This window comes from Talpa occidentalis, unplaced genomic scaffold (assembly GCF_014898055.3).
Source record: "Talpa occidentalis isolate TD23 unplaced genomic scaffold, MPIMG_talOcc4v2.1 talOcc4.10, whole genome shotgun sequence".
NCBI lineage: Eukaryota > Metazoa > Chordata > Mammalia > Eulipotyphla > Talpidae > Talpa > Talpa occidentalis.
In genome coordinates, this window is record NW_023600993.1 from 4,892,659 (window position 1) to 4,911,290 (window position 18,632).

General features: G+C 59.1%; 1 protein-coding gene across 3 annotated transcripts in view; it reads left to right on the plus strand.

The window, feature by feature from the left end:
• Window positions 1-18,011, plus strand: part of MTMR14 (myotubularin related protein 14) — a 40,251-nt gene extending 22,240 nt beyond the window's left edge. Inside the window, exons 10-19 of one of the 3 annotated variants that reach the window (XM_037522265.2) lie at window positions 1,961-2,027; window positions 3,135-3,220; window positions 3,476-3,552; window positions 3,801-3,837; window positions 5,646-5,716; window positions 6,457-6,512; window positions 6,683-6,821; window positions 7,500-7,679; window positions 14,306-14,461; window positions 17,428-18,011. In XM_037522265.2, the coding sequence (XP_037378162.1) occupies window positions 1,961-2,027; window positions 3,135-3,220; window positions 3,476-3,552; window positions 3,801-3,837; window positions 5,646-5,716; window positions 6,457-6,512; window positions 6,683-6,821; window positions 7,500-7,679; window positions 14,306-14,461; window positions 17,428-17,611 (1,053 nt within the window). In that variant the 3' untranslated portion in view covers window positions 17,612-18,011. The remainder of the gene's footprint in view (window positions 1-1,960; window positions 2,028-3,134; window positions 3,221-3,475; window positions 3,553-3,800; window positions 3,838-5,645; window positions 5,717-6,456; window positions 6,513-6,682; window positions 6,822-7,499; window positions 7,680-14,305; window positions 14,462-17,427) is intronic. The other 2 variants (XM_037522286.2, XM_037522275.2) reach the window with 2 other exon arrangements.
• The last annotated feature ends 621 nt before the right edge of the window (window positions 18,012-18,632 follow it).

Sequence of the window (18,632 nt, forward strand, 5' to 3'; positions counted from 1 at the left end):
GGCTCAGTGTGTTGACCCTGCCAGGGATGTGTGTCCCTCAGGGAAGAGGCCCTGTGTGTAAGCAGGAGCTCTGCTTAGCAGAAACCCCGGCCCAGGCCTCCGCTTGCTTGGCCTGTCTCAAAAGACTCGGTGGCCTCAGCAAATGACCTCATTTCCCTTGGAAATTGGGGTTGACAGTACCTTCAGGGGTTGACTCGCGTAGAGGTTGGTTTGTTCTCCCTGTGCCCTAAACCCCCTTCCAGTGGCTACTTCTCAAGCACCCCCTGACCATGAATGGTCTGTGGGTGTTCCAGTCCCTAAGCACTTAGCCCTGGAGCTGCCCGGATGCGAAAACCACCTTGACCTCCCAGGGCTCAGTCTGGGAAAGAGGCTGCAGTGGCACCGCCTGCGTAGCAGGGGCTGACCACTGGTCACAGAGAAAGATTCCAGAGAGATCATTGAGCTGGGCGGGTCAGCAGCCTCGGGAGCGCGCTGCAGCATAGAAACCGAAGCACAGTGCTCAGCGTTGTGCCCAGAGACACTGAGGAGCCATGGAGGTGAGAGTCGGAGAGGAGCCTTGGCTTTCCCGCCTTGCCTCACCTGCCGTGGTCCTCTCCATGCGTGGCTGAGTCTCTAGCACTGGAGGAAACATCCAGCTGCCGGCAGGTGACCCAAACCATAAACTCTGCCTCTGGCGGTGGGGAGGGGTCAGCCCCCAGCTTAGCTTAGCTGTGCCACTGGGGCCCGGACCTCCCCCGTGCTCCCCAACCTGTGGTCCTCTCCCGCCCGGCAATGAATCTGCGCCTCTCCCTGGTCTTCGCTGTCCCTCTGTAGCCGCCTGGGCTGCACCACAGGCCCCAGTGCCTGCTGACTCCCTGCCCTCCCCTGCGGGTGCAGGCCCCCTGCCCTGCCCTGGGCTCTGCTCCATGGAGGGCCCGCCCCCTGCGCCGCTTCCTCCTGCGGGAATCACAGCTCGGAGGAGCCCTCTTGGCTCTGGTGTGAGCCACATCTCGCCAGATGAGCTGGGACCCTGTGCTGCTGCTGGCGGCTTTATTAGCGCAGCTGCAGCCGCTGCCTCTGGAGCTGTTGAAAGTGGGTCAGCACTCTCCAGAGGCTGTGGAGGGTCAGGTAAATGAACCTGTTTTAAATTCTTGGGAAATCCATTCCAGTTACAGGTGCTGTGTTCACCCTCCCCCCTGGGAAGCGCCCTCGCTGGCTTTCGCGGGCCTCTGTAGCGCCCCAGAACACAGATAAGCAGTTGTGTGTGAGGCTGTCCCCAGCAAGAGGGGGGCCGCAGAGCTAACTGGACCAGCCCTGCCCTCCCCCGAATTCCAATTCCTAGTGCACAGTTTCTCGGAGCATCTGTTCTAGACCGGCCTGGCAGAGGAGACAGCCACAGGGAGAACCCTCTCTTTAAAGCTTTTATTTTCCATCTCCCACCTCGTGGGCCTCTTGTCTTAAAAGATTGTTTCCAAACAGACAACATTTATTATTCATTAAAAGATGGGCTGTGCGGTGACTGGCAGGGAGAAGGAAATGAAACCTGGTGGAGGAGGGTGATGTGTCCCTGGTTTGTGATGTGGTGGCACATGAAGGAAGGACTCTTGCGCTTGGCAGCAGCGGCCACAGGGTCAGGCTCCTCTACTGCCGAGTCCCTGGCCAACCTCCGCCAAGGAGGCCCGCATGTGGTTGCTTCGTGGCTGCTGCTGTAGGCCTGGAGCCATGTTGTCTGGCTCTGCTTTCCCTTCCTCAACCTCGCTGGGGTTAAAGTGAGCCAGGGCCCAGGCAGAGGGGGAGGAGCTGGAGTGGGGCCTGGAGTCTCGATTATCCAGGATTTGGCACTTAACGGCCTGTGACCAGGAGCCTTGGGCACTTGTCACTCAGAATAGCTCCTGGCATTTTTCCCTTTTTAAACATGTTTAAAGGCCCAGTCTGAGTCAAATATCTATTTCTAGATCCTTTTATCCTTTTTCTCCTGCAGAGTTGGGACCTGGTGCAACAAACACAAAACTACCTGAAACTGCTGCTTTCCATAATCAACAGTGACGGTGAGTCCACATCCGTGCCCACGGCCTCCCGGGTTCCAGACCACAACAGGCACGTGTGCTTGCGGGCCGCACACCTGCCTTTGCTCGAAGGGAGGAGGGTTTGGGTATTTCCTGGTCCATTGGCAGTTTTATTCCACGTCCTCAAGTCCCTAGAAGGCAAAATTAGTACCTTGCTACCATCTGAAGCACAGGCAGGGGCCTCTGCCCAGGCGAGCTGACCTTCAAGCTTTGAGCGTCGGTTTTGTATGTGGGGCTGGTTTCAGCCCTTCTAAGTCAGGAAGATGAGAGAGCCAGGCCCAGCTGCGTAGGGCCTGCTCCCAGGCTCGCTCTCTGGCCTCGGTGTCTCTAGGGCAGGCTTGGGCTGTCTGCCGTCAGGACTCCTGTGGGCTGCGCTGGGTCACACTGGCCTGAACAAGTGGGACCGTGTTGGCTTCTAAAGCAAGAAGGCCCAAGCGCAGTGACAGGTGCCTGCTGACCATCACGGAACACCTCTTTGTTTCCCATGCCTGCTGTCTAGTTAGCTTCACGCCAGCCACCGTTCCAACGGCTTCCCACCTCTGACTGCCCCACAAGAGAGCTGCCTCTGTCCCAGCACCCATGCCCATCCTTGAACACTCACCAGGGCCACATTTGCAGAATCACCCCATGCCTGCCTGCCCAAGGGTGGCAGTGGCTCCCTGCCTGGGGCGGTGCTGTCCCTCAGGGGCTTCTGAAGAACTGGGGGAGAAGGGCAATCGCTCACATTATGCCAGTTGGCCAAGGGTCCTATATGCCCTGCACGCCTGGGGTGGCCCTGCACAGTGTTGACCTGTCCTGCCCTCTGGGAAGCACTGGCCAGGGCATGCCGGTCAGCCCTGCCTGAGTCACGCTCCAACTGAACTGGCTCCCTGGAAGCCCCAAGAACTGTAGCCAGAAGGAAGGCGTGGTGTGAACAGAGGCCAGTGCCGCCACCCACTCTTCTGAGATGAGGTTGGAGAAGAATGTTGGGGAGGCCCGCTGGGAAGAGGAAGGCTGGGGGTGACCTGACTAACAGGCCAAGGGGGTGGCCCACCCCGTCTCATGAGCCCATGTCCCTCTCTTCGGGGCCTCCTGTCGCGTGTCCCACAGATGACAGCGGGCTGTTGGTGCACTGCATCTCAGGCTGGGACCGCACCCCCCTCTTCATCTCCCTGCTGCGCCTTTCCTTGTGGGCTGTGAGTATGTTGCTGGGCCGCGGGTGGGAGCACGCGGGGCCCTACCAGGGCCCCGGAGCATTGGGACTGTCTCCGGAAAGTAGGACAGATATGGGGGTAAGGGACTCCCGCGTGTTGAGAGCAGGGGCTGGGGGCGCTGGGCAGCCTGGCCGCCGGGGTCTGTCACTGCGGTTCAGCTCCTGACGGGGTGAGGGCTCTGTGTTGGGGGTGGGGGGGTAGCCTTCTGACATGGGTGCCTCTGCGGCATCTCTGCAGGACGGGCTCATCCACACGTCCCTGAAGCCTGCTGAAATCCTCTATCTAACCGTGGCCTACGACTGGTTCCTCTTCGGGTGAGCCTCTGGGAATGTCAGGGGGCGGGGCGGTGCCTTGAGCACTGTGTTTCTGTGCGTGCAGGGGTGGGGTGCTTCCTATGTGGGGTCAAAGGTGAGCACAGACCCGTCCCTTTGGGACCGAAGGTGCTCATCGGGCCCCAGCTGAATCTGTGGAGCCAGAGCCGTGCGTTTTCCGGGCCGGGGTCCCCCGTTGGCCTCCTGTCTCGGGGCTGCTGCGTGTCTGACCTGCTGCCCTCTTGTTGCAGGCACATGTTGGTAGACCGGCTCAGCAAAGGAGAGGAGGTGGGTGCCGCCCGGGCCTGCGGGCACATAGCAGGCCTCTGAAGACTCAGGTGCTCTTGCTGAGAGGGACAGAATGACGGGCTGTTTGGTGTCCGCACTTCAGGGTGTTTCCCGGCCCACTGGCGCTGGGACCGCACAGCAGGATGGGAAGGCAGCAGCACTCCCGCGCCAGTCCTGGCCTCGCCTCCTCGCCTGCACAGCCTGCACAGCGGAGGCGAGGCTTGCCCCCAAGGCTGCCCGTGACCTTGTGTGTTGGTCCTCGTCCCCTTTCTTCTCTTTGCTGTCATCCCTAGGGTTGTCCTTGTTTTCTGAGCTCAGCTCTGGAACCAATTTACAAGTCCTTTTCCATACAACCCAAACCCCCCTCTCCCCCCCCGCCATCTCCTTACAGCTGAATCCAGCAGCTCTGCCGCATTCTCTTTCTCTTCACAATCATCAGCAACTTGTAAGCTCCAGGGCCATCTGCAAAGCAAGGCCCTGCCCTCGCTGCTCTCCCCCAGCCCAGCTCAGCCTGGGCACAGCCAGCAGGCTCCAGGGCCCCTCCTGTCTGGAAACGGTCCCGCCTTCCTCCTCTCTGCCCCCCACGCCCCGTCCTTCCTGCCACTTTTCTCCATCCCTGCTTGCTCGGTGCACTCGTTTCCCTGCACCCAGACCCACAGTCAGGCCTGAACTTGAACCCTAGTTGTTCCACTGAGTACCTCTGTGACCTTGCGTGATGTGATTAACCTTGAGCCTCTGGTGCCGACAGTCTGGCCTCGCCAAGAGAAGCAGCTCGGATGCCCGGCTGGGAGCCACAACAGGGTGTCGGCTTTCTCTCCGCCACCTCCCTCCCCCCCCCATTTTCCTGAAGCCTCTTTCATCCTCCTGAGGCTGCCTTCTTTCTGGGCATCTTATCTTATGTCTCCTCCTTTTGTTCCTCCCTCTCAGCTGCTGCTCTCCCCTTCCAAATCTCTGCTTCTGAGCACTTATCGCATCTGCCAGGGCTGCAGAGCTCATAAGCCTGTTCCTCAGAGGCCTCCATGAACTCTGTCAGAGGCAGCGAGTTTGGAATTGAAATCAGCCTGGAGGGCCCTTTTGCAGCCTCTTATTTGGAGATTTGCTCTTGCTCCAGAACATTCTGCCCTCCACTCTGTCCCCGCAACCCCCAAAGCGGGCTAGAGTCTGCCTTCAGAGACTGGGCCAGGGTGAGCCTGTGGGGTCTACATTGAAGCCCTGGACACTCCGCTCCATCCCCCCACAGGGTCTCTTCAGAGTGGAGGGGCTGGGCATCAGGGTTTGGGCTTTTATGTCCACATCACACTCAAGGCACTGACCTTTAAAAATTAGAACCAAAAAAGTCAAGGAAGAGTGACCACCACCCTGTCCCCTGCCCTGAACCTTGTTTCCACAGACACAGCATGTCGATGACTAAGAGGTCTGTGGTGAAGACACTTAGGTAGCAGGCCCCTCCCTCCCCTCTTCCTGGAGGAAACCTTATGGGGTCTGGGATACTGCGGGTACTTCTCCAAGGGACGAGTTAGTGAAATAAAGTGGGGTGGTTTGAAAAATCCCCACTGGGTCACCCTCTCGCAGCCCCAGGAAGGAAACACAGTAGCTGCTTTCCTCGCCCATTGCATCATTCGCCTGGCCTGCCAGGCCCTCCCCGCACCCATACTGTTTATAGACCGGCAAGTGCAGTGGGGTCCCCACAGCAGAAGCCGTCCACTGTGGGGGGATGGAGCGGAGTGACCAGCTTTTCTCTGAGAAGTCTGCCACCTAGGCCCCCCCCACCCCGATCGTTCTCACGGTGTGCTGCTTTTCTCTTTCAGATTTTCTTTTTCTGCTTCAATTTTTTGAAGCATATCATCTCTGAGGAGTTCTCTGCTCTGAAGACACAGAGGTAAGGCAGACCCGCCACTCTCACTGGGCCCGTGGCACTCTGGGAAGGGCAGGCAGGCAGGCGGGATCGTGCTTACCATCTTATCCTTGCCCTGCTTCCCTGCGTGCTTGGCGTGCTTGGCAGGCTGGCCTCCCTCCTTACACCCCCCCCCCCACTTTCTAAGGCCGGGGTAGGTATCCCTGGTGAGGGCCAGTAGGTGAAGGAGCCCTTCAGCAGGAAGGCGGGACTGGGTGGCCACCTGCAGTCTTCCTAGTGGAAAGATTTTGGGGATGAGTGGTCTCTGGTGACTAGGAAAGCAGGTGCATTGCTGCATGGAACGGCAAGTCCACACCCGCCCTGGGGCAGCTGGTTCTGCTGAGTTCGTCGCTGCCCTCCCTGGGCTGCTGCATTTCCTAGCAGCCCCCACCAGAGAGCGGGGCCTGCTTCCAGCCATCTCGCCTCGACAGTTGCCTCGGACCCACTCCTGGCATGTTCTGAGCTCCCTTGCCTTTGAATCTAAGCTCCTGGTGGGCTGGGCTGAACTTGAGGTCTGAAGGGCCAAGCTGACAGGGAGGAGGCAGGCCTTACAGGCCGTAGCAATCTCTGCACATATCTTGGACGGAGCCAGGATGGGTGGGTCCCAGAAGTGGGCCTCGTATTTTGTGACACTCTAAGTAGGACCTGTGTCCGTGAGCCGCTTTCCTGGGTGGACAGAGAGCCCAGTCCAATCTGGAATTCACTGTTCTGGGTTCTGTTTGTAGGAGGAAGAGTTTGCCCACCCGGGATGGCTTCACCCTGGAAGATATCTGCATGCTGAGTGAGTTCCAGGCCTTAGCAGATTTCCTTTACTCTGTGCATCTTTCTGAGTTTAGGGCACATGGGAACTACTTGTTCTAGAAGCTTCTTTTTAGCTGTATGGTGTGGAAGAGGTGGGGGATCAGTCATGAGAGAAAATACTGTATTGACTGCTGATGCTGGTTTCTTTAGGACGGAGAGACCGTGGCAGCACCACCAGCCTTGGCAGCGACTTCTCCCTGGTCATGGAGAGCTCCCCAGGCGCCGCCGGGAGCTTCACCTATGAGACTGTGGAGCTGGTCCCCGCAGGAGCACAGACTCAGGCAGCTTGGTGAGGGGCCAGCCCGGAGCGCAGCTTGCGCGCAGCTGTAGCCAGCTCCAGGGAGCTTCCAGAACAAAGGAGCCCCTGACAGTAGGCTGAGGGCTTCAACTCCGTGCCCCGCTGTCTGGGGGGGCGCCTTGGAGACCGACCATCTGGTTGGTGTGGGCACTGCCCTTGGTGGCCCTGGAGCGTGCAGGGCCAGGACTCCCTGCGGGATGAAGGAAGGAGCTGCGGCACTGGGCTGACAGCGGGGTGGGGGAGGTTGGTGTCGAGGGGACTCCCTGAGGGCTGGGTTGCCTGGAAGGTATGAAGCTGGTTGACAAAAAAGGAGAAAATAGAAGGTGAATGCAAGATGTTCAGGAATTGGGAGCTTGCTCGAGGGCCACCTCCTTGCGAATGTGATCAAGTCCGAGAACCCGATGAGTTTTCCTCCCTGGTCAAATGACTCGAGAGTTTGCATATGGGGGGAGGACTGGGAACTGCACTGTGAGGAGCCCCTTTTCCGATGCGAGCACCACGGTCAGGAGGCTGGCGTTAGGGCGCCGCCGCCCCTCCATGAAGACCAGCCCTGGCTGCCGGGGCTCCCGCAGAGTGGGTGCGGACGAGTGCCCACCCCCACATGCCTGTTCCCAGGGCAGAGGGCTTCCTGGGCCGCCCCGTGACCAGCATCCCGCTCTTGTGCTGCAGGAGGAAGAGCCACTCGTCCTCTCCACAGGGCGTGCTCTGGAGCCGGCCGCAGCCCGCGGAGGAACGCCTGCCCTCCCAGCAGGGGCTGGCGGAAGCCAGGTCTTCCAGCTCCTCATCCTCAAACCATTCTGACAACTTTTTCAGGATGGGTAGCAGTCCCCTGGAAGTCCCCAAACCCAGGTGAGGAGCGCCAACGCCCCCACGGTGGAGGCGGCTAGCCCTCCCCTGGTAGTGAGGTGGGAGAAGAGGATCCGGCACTCGAGCAGGTGCCTCTGTGGTGCCTCAGGGTCCGGCATGTGGCCTGGGCACGGTGCCTGGGAGGTCAGGGGCGAGCAGGCCCACCCACTCTTTGGAGGATGTGCTGAAGTTTGGGTGCAGAGCACGAGCTGGTGTATACAGTGGTTGGAGGCTCCTCCTTCCTAGAGCTCGGGCAGATCAGGAATCAGAAGACGTCGTGGTTGTGGTATGAGGGGATGGGGGGAGCTGCCTTTGCCTACTGCCTGTGGTAGGGCCCAGGCCTCGTGGACTCCACACTCTGATTTGGAGATGGAGCTGGATCCCCTGCATCCCTCTGGCTCCCCCTTTCCTGTGTGAATTGGATAGTGAGGAGAACAGACAACAGAGAGCTAAGCTAGTATTGCGTGGGGCCGACTTCGGGGGGCTCCCGCAGAACAGCGCAGCTCTGCCCGGGTGTACAGGTGTGGCTGGGGTGTTGCCGGGGTCCTGCTCCCCAGGCGAGATTAAAGCTCAACAGCGAGCGGGGGTTAGGATGACAGGAAGGTCTGGCGTTGGGGAAACACTTCCTGACAGGCCCGATGTGACTTTTTCCCTTTCGCCCTACCTCCACTTCATAAGGAAGAATCTTGTGAATTGCTTTCTTTTCTCAAGCCTTAAGGATGGCCGGCTCTTCTGGAGAGAACCGAGCAGTGTGGGACTTCAGAGGTCTTTGATAAATTCCAGGGAGGAAAGGCGTTTAACAGAAAAGTGCAAGAGCTGGAGTCTGCCCAGCTCTGTCATGGCCTGGCGCCAGAAGCTGCAGGTCCTTCCTTGTACCGAGCCCTGTTACCATGGAGCAAACTGAACCCCAAATTAATATTAGGGAGACTATGAAACTTCTGAAATTCTTCTCCCATCATCATCCTCTGGTTTATCCCCGGGGGCAGGCGCGGACCCTGGGGGCCCGGGGGGAGCGCATCATCCCCTCGGGAGCCGAGCCCCGCAGCTGTGACTTGGCTCCAGCGGCACACCCTTAAGGTGAGCCTCCCCACGGGGCGCTGCCAGGGACACTGACGTACCTGAGGGTGCTGTAGCGGAGTCTGCGAAACCAAGGCCACGACCCTCTGGCCCCACGGGCGCTTTGGTGGAGGCGGCTAAGCAGATCCTGCCAGGCAGATGGGCCCACGTGCCTGTGCTCGTCAGCACCCTGTGTGCCCACTGCCATGCCACTCTCTTGCACACCTGCCTTCCCTCAGGTGCTCGGGCGGCTGTGGCCCCGTAGGACCCCCGCGATTCTGGGCTAGAGCTTTGGCTCATCGTCCCTGCCACATTATCTGCCTGTGCGGCATTGGTGAACTCCTGGGGAGGAAAGCCAGAAGTTCCTCGTCTTCTGTGTACTCCCTGTCCCAACTATGGGACTGCGGGGGTGGGCGGGCCCCGCTGAGGCAGCACTCCACGACCCTTCCCATCACCTGCTTCCCTTGGTCCTACCGAAGATCCTACTTTCCAGTCTTTGGGTGCTTGCTCCGTCTCGGCAAGGGGTCTCTGCCTGTGCCGGCAGGTTCAGTCTGGGATAAGCCACCAAGACCCCTCCCTTGCGAAGCTCCTCAGAAGAGGAGGGGTGGGGGTGTCCTCCTGGCCTTGCAGCCCTGTGTGCCAGGGCCTTCTCTAGGCCAGGATCGCTGACTCAAGGTCCGGGAGAGATGGGGTGGGCTGCTGTGAGGGATTTGCTAGTGTGCTCTGCGCTAGTGTGCTCTTCCCTCTGGGCTGGCCAGGGAAGAAGGTTCTAGATTGGATGCCTGTTTGCCAGAGGTTTTCAAAGACTAGATTATTCAGATTTGGAACATTCTAATTATGTATTTCCATTAACAATAAAATTAATTTAGTCTCTTTTATCTTAAAGTGCCCGAGGGGTCCCGTCATTAGCTTCCCGGGCTCTCTTAGGTAACAGCAGCCAGTCAGCCTCCCCGTGCAGTGGGGGCTGTGTGGGAAGAAACCCTTCAGCGAAGCTCTCTGTGAGCGCCAGAACTGCCCCATAGTGTGAGTTCTTGCCTCTCTCTTACAACAGGACTTCTCGATGCAAGAAAGGGGGGCGGGGATTTTTTCAGTGAAGAAGTAGGTGTTGGGCTAGAAAGTTTGTTCCGCGGGGCGCTGCTTCTTATCCAGCCCCATCCCCTACAACAGGGAGACTGGTGGCTTTTTCATTACTGGCTGCCGTGGTGGCACCTTCTGACCGGGCTGCATTTCTGGGCCAGTTACATCTCCCATCAGCCATGGCGCTGTGGGTAGAGGCAGGCCCCGTGCCCCCGTGCCTCCCGGAGCACTGCCGGTCAGTGGCCAAGCTCTCTGTGACCTGGTCTCTGCTCCAGAATCGGGCATCTTGAGGGGTAGTGGGGTTGCTAGCACTGCACTGCCCATGCCCAAGGAGGTGGGTAGTGCCACCCCTGAACCCAGCTTGAAGACAAGCTGCCTAATATGCAGATGAAGTTGGCTGAGGGGCCCCCAGCAACCTGGTGGACAGCTGAACGGTGACCCAGGAGCCAACCTGAGCGAGCGGCTAGCTGTCTGCTGCTCCCAGCCTCGGCCCTCTACTAACTGCTCATCGTAAGCAGTGAGCCCTGTCCTGGGGTGTTTCATGAGGCAGAGGAGCCAGACTGTGTTCTGTAACACGTGGGGCTCCAGGCCTATGTTTGACGTGCTCTTGCTCCAGGGATGAGTGGTGAAAAGCCTAAAAGCATTTCCAGCTTGAAGCCCAGAAGAGAAAAGGTGGTACACCGAGAGAGCTCTCCTTGGGCTACTGCAGGAAGGCACACGCCCCTAGTTGTGTCACATCCAGACAGGTGTGTGGGGGCTCCCATGTTTAAAGATCAGGTTGGTGGGAAGTGATGTTTCTTGTTGCAGACATCTGCATCTGGTCAGAAATCTGTCCTAGCTCTCTCTGAAGTCACTTACTCTGATTCAGGCACTTGTGGAACTGAAGGATTCTTCCCTAAGACCCGACTCTTGGCAGAGGCTGTGGGACCACCGTCTGGATGCCTGGGGGGTTGGTGGAGGTAGGCTTAGACTAGGTGACACCCCAGCCTCAGCCTGGGGTTCTAGGTCTTGGCTCAAACATGCGTTCCTTATGAGATTTCAGAAATTCCACTTGATGCTTTTGGGCTTGTATTTTCTCTTCTGCGTCATCAGGCTGAGGAACAACTCCTCGGTCCTTCCTTGCTGTGTGTTGTCGAGCCTCCTGTACCAGCCATCATCCCGGTTGTTTTCAGATGAAAGTAACAGAAAACCAACCTCAGACAGTTTTAAAAGTAAAGTATCAGTTCACTGGGGAGTCTCGTGGGAAGATGCCTTCAGGTGCGGCCTGATCAAGGCTCCGACCCCGTCTCCCTGTGGTTCTCTCCCCCCACCTCCGTCCGCGTGCCGGCTGCTCTCCCGGCCGGCTGCCCTCGCGGTGGCTAGTAGCTCCTGGAAGACCTCTTTTTTCAGATCCAGGGATTGTGTGAGGGCCCCTTCCTAGCCATAGAGAGGAAGCTGGAGGTTACGTGCCCATATGTGAACCTCTGAGGTCCGCCGACCCCCATACCCCTTTCGGGAGGAAGGGCATTGCATCCTGGGGCTAGCCTGGGCTTTATCCCATGCCATGGGTTCTAGCCCATCTTTGCCCCTCCTTGAGATTTGTGATTCAGAAAAATCACTTCCTTTCTGAACTCCGCTTGCTCGTCCCATCACCAAATGAAAGGATGACCCCAGGGTCACTAAAACCTAAGCTTGGGTTTAAATGAGCTTGTGGCACAAAGCACCTGGGACACAGTGAATATTCCTCCCTTCGACGAACACTGTAAGCTGTAGCCGTGGTGAAGAACCTGTCCTTGCCAGTCACAATCAGGGCACTGGGCAGCCAGCTCAAAGGCCAGACCAGTTACCTTAGGCCACATCTTTTCTTCTTGCCGCAGCTGTGGGTTCGGCCAGCTCTGCTTGTGTGGGTGTCATGTCTCTTCCAAGTGGACACCTGCCTGGGTGGGCCCACAATGGGTGCCTGGTGGGAGGTGAGCGGCGTGGGAGTTACTCTTGGTGCTGTGGAGAGAGGCCTAGACCATAACCCTCTTAAGGGAGAGCTGTGTGGCCAGGACGCCAGCCTCCTGGGCAGAGGTCTGAGCTCGCTGAGCCCCAGGCGTGTGGACAGATGACCTCATGAGTTCTCCAGTTTGAAGCTCGCTTGGCCCATGCCCACTCCCTGTAGGTAGGAGACTGGAGGAGGCGGCACCGGGCTCTCTGCTGCTCTGACTGCATTTGAGTAAGCGTACGCCCCGGGGCTCTGGGGCCCCGTCACAGCTGGTTGAGTTTCCAGTGTGCTCAGGCAGACCCAGGGGTGTTCCGTCCCCCCGGTCACTGGACAGGTGCAGGTGCTTCCTCTGGTGATGCCGCTTTCCTCCAGGCGCCCCCTGTAGCCAGCTAACCAGGCTAGCGCTTCCAGCACCTCCCTGCTTAGGACAGCCCCTTCCTTGCTCTCAGCCCCAGGAGTAGTTGAACCTCTGCTTTGCAGTCCTTTCCTTGACAAAAAACATCAAGTAGGGAGATTGATTGGGAACTTGGACAAAGCTGCTCGCTTTGTGTCCTCTGGGGCCACACCCCGGCTGCGCTCTCTGCTGCTTTCTCCGTCCCACAGCTGTCGCCTGGGGGCTTTAAGGCAAGGGACTGGCCTTGAAGGGTCCTTACGGGGTGAGGGAGGAAGGGGGGCCTCTCTCACCACAGTTCATCCATCCTTTCTCTTCCCACTGGAGCTGTTCGTCTCTGGTGGCCTGGGGCTGGCGTAAGAATCCCGCGTCCCGGTGCCAGGAGGGCCACCCCCACCCGGCCTGCGCAGCTTGGCGTCCCTCCATTCCCTCCCCTCGACCCTGGATTTGGCAGGTTTTTCCACGCAAACTGTGAAACTAGAAAAGAAACTCTGCCCAGAAGTTTGAGCGGTAGATGAAATCCGTGGGGCCGTGTTGCCCCTCAGGGGTGGTGCTGGCTGCCGGCCCCGGCACGACCTGGAGAGGCGCAGGGCAGGCACCAGCAGGTGGCACATGGCTTGCCCTGTCCTGGGTAGCTGTGTCCTTGGGGTGCAACCTGCCTGGCGCTTACCACAAGTCTCCAGCAAGAAAACCAGGAAGCTTGCTCTGTCTGGTGCGAGGGGCTTCCCCCGAATAGCAGACGCTGTTCTGGCCTCCCTAATGCTGCCGGCCCGCGGCTCCTTGAGCGGAGCAGGAATGATGCGTGTGGTGAGTGGTTCTGTTGCAGGGGGTTCCTGTCGGCGGCGACTCCGGCACAGAGAGCCATCTGTTTGCCCTGCTCTCTGGGTGCTGCTGTTGTAGTGCAGCCCTGGAATCAGACTCGGCTTTAGTGTCCTCGCCTTCACCGCTCTGGGCAGCCACTTCTCCGCCTCCAAGTTGGGGGTGGTTAAGGACCTCCAGAAATACAGTGTCTGGACAGGGGTGCCCCTGAGGTGTCCAGGTGCGTGAGGATAAGGCGGTTGCTCTGACGCAGCTGGGCACGCTCCTCGGACTGGAAGCCCCGGGGGCTGCCGGCGGGGTGGCCCAAGGTCAGTGAATGTTGTTCTCTGTGCCCCACCCCCTACATCACTATTCATGCTTCTGCTCTGGTTCTGGGTCCCTACAGGCGCGCTGTCTGCTATTCCTGAATTAAAGAATAAAGGGTCAAGCATCAAAGATAATGTACCTCTGGGGACCGGGACCTGGGACTGCTGATGGGAGGCCTTGTTTGATGTCGCCTGTCTCTCCCCACCCCCAGCAGCTGGCCTGCCCAGAGACCGCGGAGAGGGCCGGCTGTGAGTGGGGAGGAGGTGGCCATGGTAGATTCCCAGTCCCGCTTTCCTCTCCCTGCGCCCCCAGACCTCGTCTGAACAGGGCTTGATGAAGCTGTCAGTTGCCTGCCTGATTCATCCCTTCCCTCTGGGCAGAGCCAGTGAGCTTGCCGGGCTGGTGCTTGTGAATACAAACTATGGCTGCCGGCAGGGCGCTGCGGAGGTCGGGGACCTCGGGGCTCTCAGTGACTCACCCCTCAATCTAGGTCGTCACCCTCTCCGGTCCCCCGGTGCTTGTTCTCTCACTCTGCTAGGGCCTCGGGCCCCGCGGCCCCTCAGTTCTGCAGTGCCCACCCTGCCGCACGCTTGCTCGGAAATAATGAGGTGATCCTGCCTCCCTGGTTCCTGAGGCGCCCAGCCCTCCTCTCCTTCTGGTGCTGTCGAGATTGTGCTGTCAGCCACCAAGATCGGCTTGTCCTGGCCGCAGGCTTTGGTTGCTGGTTCACTTCCTGTCACCATGCTTTGCTCTTCTTCTTTTGCCCCCATAACTCCTTGCACCAAGCATTGACCTCACAGCTGCACCTGCCTTGCGGTCTGTTCTCTCTCGGTCACAACCTGCCCAGCTGTTTTTGCACTTCGGGAGAAAGTGGTTGACTTTACAGATGCTCCGGCAGAACCTCGCGGCCGTGGTCCAGCGCCATCGTAGCCCCTGACTCCCCCTCCAGGGCCTCTGCTGTCAGGCCTGTGACTGACTGTGCATCGTCTCCCCTCTCTCTCTTCTCTGCCCCAGATCAGTGGACCATCCCCTGCCCGGATCCTCTCTCTCCACAGACTTTGGCAGCTGGCAGATGGTCACGGGCTGTGGCAGTATTCAGGAGCGGGCTGTCCTGCACACAGACTCCTCCCTCCCTTTCAGCTTCCCGGATGAGCTCCCTAACAGTTGTCTGTAAGTCTCTTGCTCGAGCGGCAGGATGCGCCCTGCCCTGTCTGTAGCGGATGAGCAGTCACGAATGCTGGTTAGGGAGGAGGCAGCAGCCAGCCCGGAGCTGACCTGGGATGCCTGCCCCTCCCCAGTGTCTCAGCTCACTAGACCGGGCTCCTCCGGACCCCCGAGGCCTAGGGGCTTGCAGAAGTGTGCTTTGCAGTGTGTTCCCGCTCCCCCGCCCCCAGAATCTGTCCCCGGGTGTCTCGGGACACACCCTGAGGGAAAGCTGACTGGACTGTAAGCTAGAGGATTCTATTTCTGTCCAGGGCTTTGCCTGAGATGAGACTCTTTGAAACAGAGCCGTGGGGTAGTGCCGGGGGCGTACGGCAGAGGCCAGAGCTGGAGAGGAGGTGGTTTAGCTCGCGGCCCGCGGCCCGCCTGAGGAGAAGCGAGGGCTGCTTGCTGTCCTCTCCTGCTTGTTTTCCGCTTTTCCCTCTGGTCAGGAAAGAGAATTGCATGGGAGTACTGAATTATAAGCTGTGAAAGCCTCTCCAGAGTCTCGGTGTGGCCTTCCAGCTCTTAGAGCGCGTCCACCGAGCAGCCGCCTCTGGGGCAGCCCCTGCCGCCGCCTGCTCCGCTGCTTCACCGATGTCCGAGGGGAGCCCCTCCAAGCCCGGGGAGGTGACTGCTCTTCGGCTGTGGTTGCCCAGGTGCCTTCACCTCCTCCCCATGGGCTGAATGAACTTCGGGTGCTAGGGAGGCAGCCCTGACTCTTCCCCCCAGGTCGTCACCTAGCACCAGTGCTGACTAGTCGGAGGCAGGTTACCCTGGGGGGCTGAGAAGTGTCCCTGCTAAGGGATCTCAAAATGGTCATCACAGACCCCCTCTTGAGCTGGGGAGCAGCCGGAAGTCACCAGTACCTGGCCGCGCCTCCTCTGTAGCCAGGCCCTTAAGTCAGACACAAGATGTTGATCTTAGGTTCTTGAAGGATTAGGAAAATACCCTGCGCCTTTGTGTAGGAACTTTATACTTTACCCAGCTGGCCCCGCAGCACCTCTGGAGGAGGCAGACGTCTCTGCCCCATACGGGCGTACCCCTCTCTGACCTGTCGTCGGCCACGGGAACAGGCAGCTCCAGACCCAGATCCTCGAGCAGCTTTCTGAGCTCCTCGCTGGAAAGGCGCTGTTCTGTATGGTTCTCGGGGGGCTTGGTCCTTTCCGCACGCTCTCATGGTAGCGGTGGGGCTAGGGTTGGCTCCGGGTGAGGTCACGTGGTGTGGGGCTCTGTGCTCGCCTGTCTTACCCGAGAAACACAGTCTAGATTCTAGATGCTCTGCTCACCAGCTGTGTCTTGGGCGTCAGCCCTGGCTTCTCTGAATCTGCTGGCTCATCTCTCGGAAGGGAACCGTACCACGGTGGCTCCTGTCCCTGCCTCCCCGCTGCCCGCCATGTGTGCTCCCGTGGCTCACCTGTCTTCTCTGGCATCTGGCCTCCTGTCTCTAAATAGGCTTTCCTCTCACCCCCTTCTGCTTCCCACAACGCACGCGTGTGGACTTTTGCATGTTGCTGTGAATACAAACTAACAAATCTGAATTTCTCTAGTTGTGTGCACTGAGGAAGAGCTGAAAAAGCACGCATGGCCTCCAGCCTTTATGAAACAGTTAGCAAGTAAGAAGACCTAGGCCCACAGCTCTCCCCAGATGCCAGGCTCCTTGTTGTTTTTCAGGACATTCTAGGAATCCTACATCGGCTCCATGTTCTTAGCGTGCCTTTAAGAACTGTTTCACTTCCCTTCGCCCCAGAACACCTCTCTCCCCTCTTCCTGCCCCCCCCTTCACCACGCCCACCCACCGCTCTACTTTTCTTACATCTGTCCTTCCGCTATTATAACAGAACTATCACTTATCATCAGACCTCCACCTGCCTCCCAAGGCCCTGGGGTGCAAGTCATTTCGACTTGGGAGGGGGTACATCGCTACTATTGCTGACAAATTTCCGGGGAGGGCTTGGCCGTGGATTGGTCTGTTGGGGGGAATTCTGGAGTAAGTCAGCAGCCAGGGCTAGTCTTGAAGCTTGGGGGGATAGGACCAGAAGGGCTGGTCTCATGTAGGTCTGCGCTCCCCGGAGGAGGCACTCGAGGGCCAGCAAGGGAGAACACGGTGTGAGTTTGTGAGTTCCTGGCCTCTCTGATCACAGATCCCTGCCAGCCCTGGAGCGTCCATCTCTGAGTGTAGAGGTAGAGGTTGGGTGTCACTGCGACCTCAGGCCTCTAGAAAAGACCTTACAACATGTCAGACAACCTGGTGGGATCCACTCTCTGATGAACCTGAGTTTGCATGGCTCGTTCCCCTGTCTTGCAGTTTCAGGTCAGGAAAGGAAGGGGCTTCGTGTCTCCCCCCTACAGTCAGGGCATGGAGAGGCCGGGGAGAAAATGGAGATGGAGTTAGAACCTGCTAGAAGAGCCAGCACCCCCTCACCCTCCTAATTGTTTGGGGCCCACAGCAACTGAAGGTACAGCCTCGGGGTTTCTGAGTGAGGACCCCATCTAGGGCATCGGGATTTTCCAGGGCGCTCACAAGAGCTTTCCCCCGAGATGTTCCAGGTCCTGACCTCAAGCCAGCTGAGGTCTTTGATCAGCCAAGGCCTGATGCCTGATCTTGGGCTCTCTCCTTCCTCTTAGGTAGAAGCTCTGAGCCTCAGCTTGCTCTTACTGAGGACTAGAAGCCAGCCGCTCTTGGGGTAACTCCCTGCCAGTCATCACAGAGACGGTGGTTTTCTCCAGTGCAAGGGGCCGCTTCTCGGCAGATGTGATAACTCTAGAGCCGGGAGGAATGGTTTCAGGGGTAACAGGGCCAAGTGTGTGGGACCTGACTCACTCAGGCAATGTGACCTTAGGACAGATGTGCTGGTGAAGGCAGAGGACAGGCAGCTGGAGGAAGCAGATGTTGGGGCCTGTCCCCGGTGACGCAGTCTTCTCCCCTCCCCTAGGCTCACAGCCCTGAGGGAGCGGCAGACGCGGCTGCAGGAGGTGCGCTCGGCCTTCTTGGCTACGTACAGCAGCACGGTGGGGCTCCGCGCAGCGGCCCCCAGTCCTTCTGGCGCCATCGGGGGCCTGCTGGAACAGTTCGTGCGAGGTGTCGGGCTCCGGGGCACCAGCAACAGCACCTTATGAAGCAGCCGTCCCGCAGCAGTCGCCTGCGCCTCTCACCTGAGCCCTAAGTGGAATCAAAGCCATGCCTGGCCCAGGGGTACTTAAAGGTTGGGGGAGAGCTCCTCACTCCTCCGCCTCCAGCACGCGCATGGCAGCCCCAGAGCTGAGCAGGGCCAAGGACAAGGTGTTCCAACCCCCGCTTCCTGACTGTGACCACCCCCCTCCGCCACTGCCTCCCACCCACCCTAGTCTGCCGGATTCCTGTCAGCTCTCAACTGTGGGGTTCCCCTGAGGCCTTGTGGAGGCCACGGCTTCACGAGAGACCCCTCCTTCCCTTATCTCCGGTGGAGGGAGTCACCTGCACTGAGATGAGGCAGTTTGACACAGATCACAAAATAAAATCAAAGTCTTTTTGAACAGCTGTTCTGCATCTTCATTGGCTGCTTCCTGCGCGGAGCTCTGTGGAAGATTCTCACTGTCCTTGTGCTGGAAGATGGGTTTTTTTGTGGGGGGGAGGGCGAGCAGATGAAACAGGAAGAGAGCTGGCGAGGAGGAGGTACCTCTCCGGCTACTACCTCTCAGTCCCCTCTGAGGGGGGTAGTCCGTGGGCCAAGAGAGCTCTGGTCGCCCGGGCTGCCCGTTGGCCGTGCCGATTCCTAGGGCTGCCTGCAGTTTGGACGAGGGGGTGCCGGGATCACCTAGCTGGGCACGGGCGGGAGGAGGGAAGGGGTTTCGTTTTTAACAAGTTCTGCAAGCAGCGCCATCCTGGCGCTGAGGACCTGAGCCCCTGCGTGCGGCATAGCCACTGGCTGACCCCCCCCCCCACCCGCAGAGTGAGCAGGAGCGACGGCATCACACAGGCTGGCTGCCTCGACGTCACGGAGTTGTAAGGCGAAGGGCTTTGTGCGCTGTCGTAACAGCCACCATCTCCCGAGCTGACTCTTGAAAGAGGTGCGCGTCCGCGCCCAGGGGAAGGGAAGAAGGCGGAGGCTGTTTCCGGGGTGCTTGTGGTGTACAATCCCCCGTTAAACCCTTCGCATGG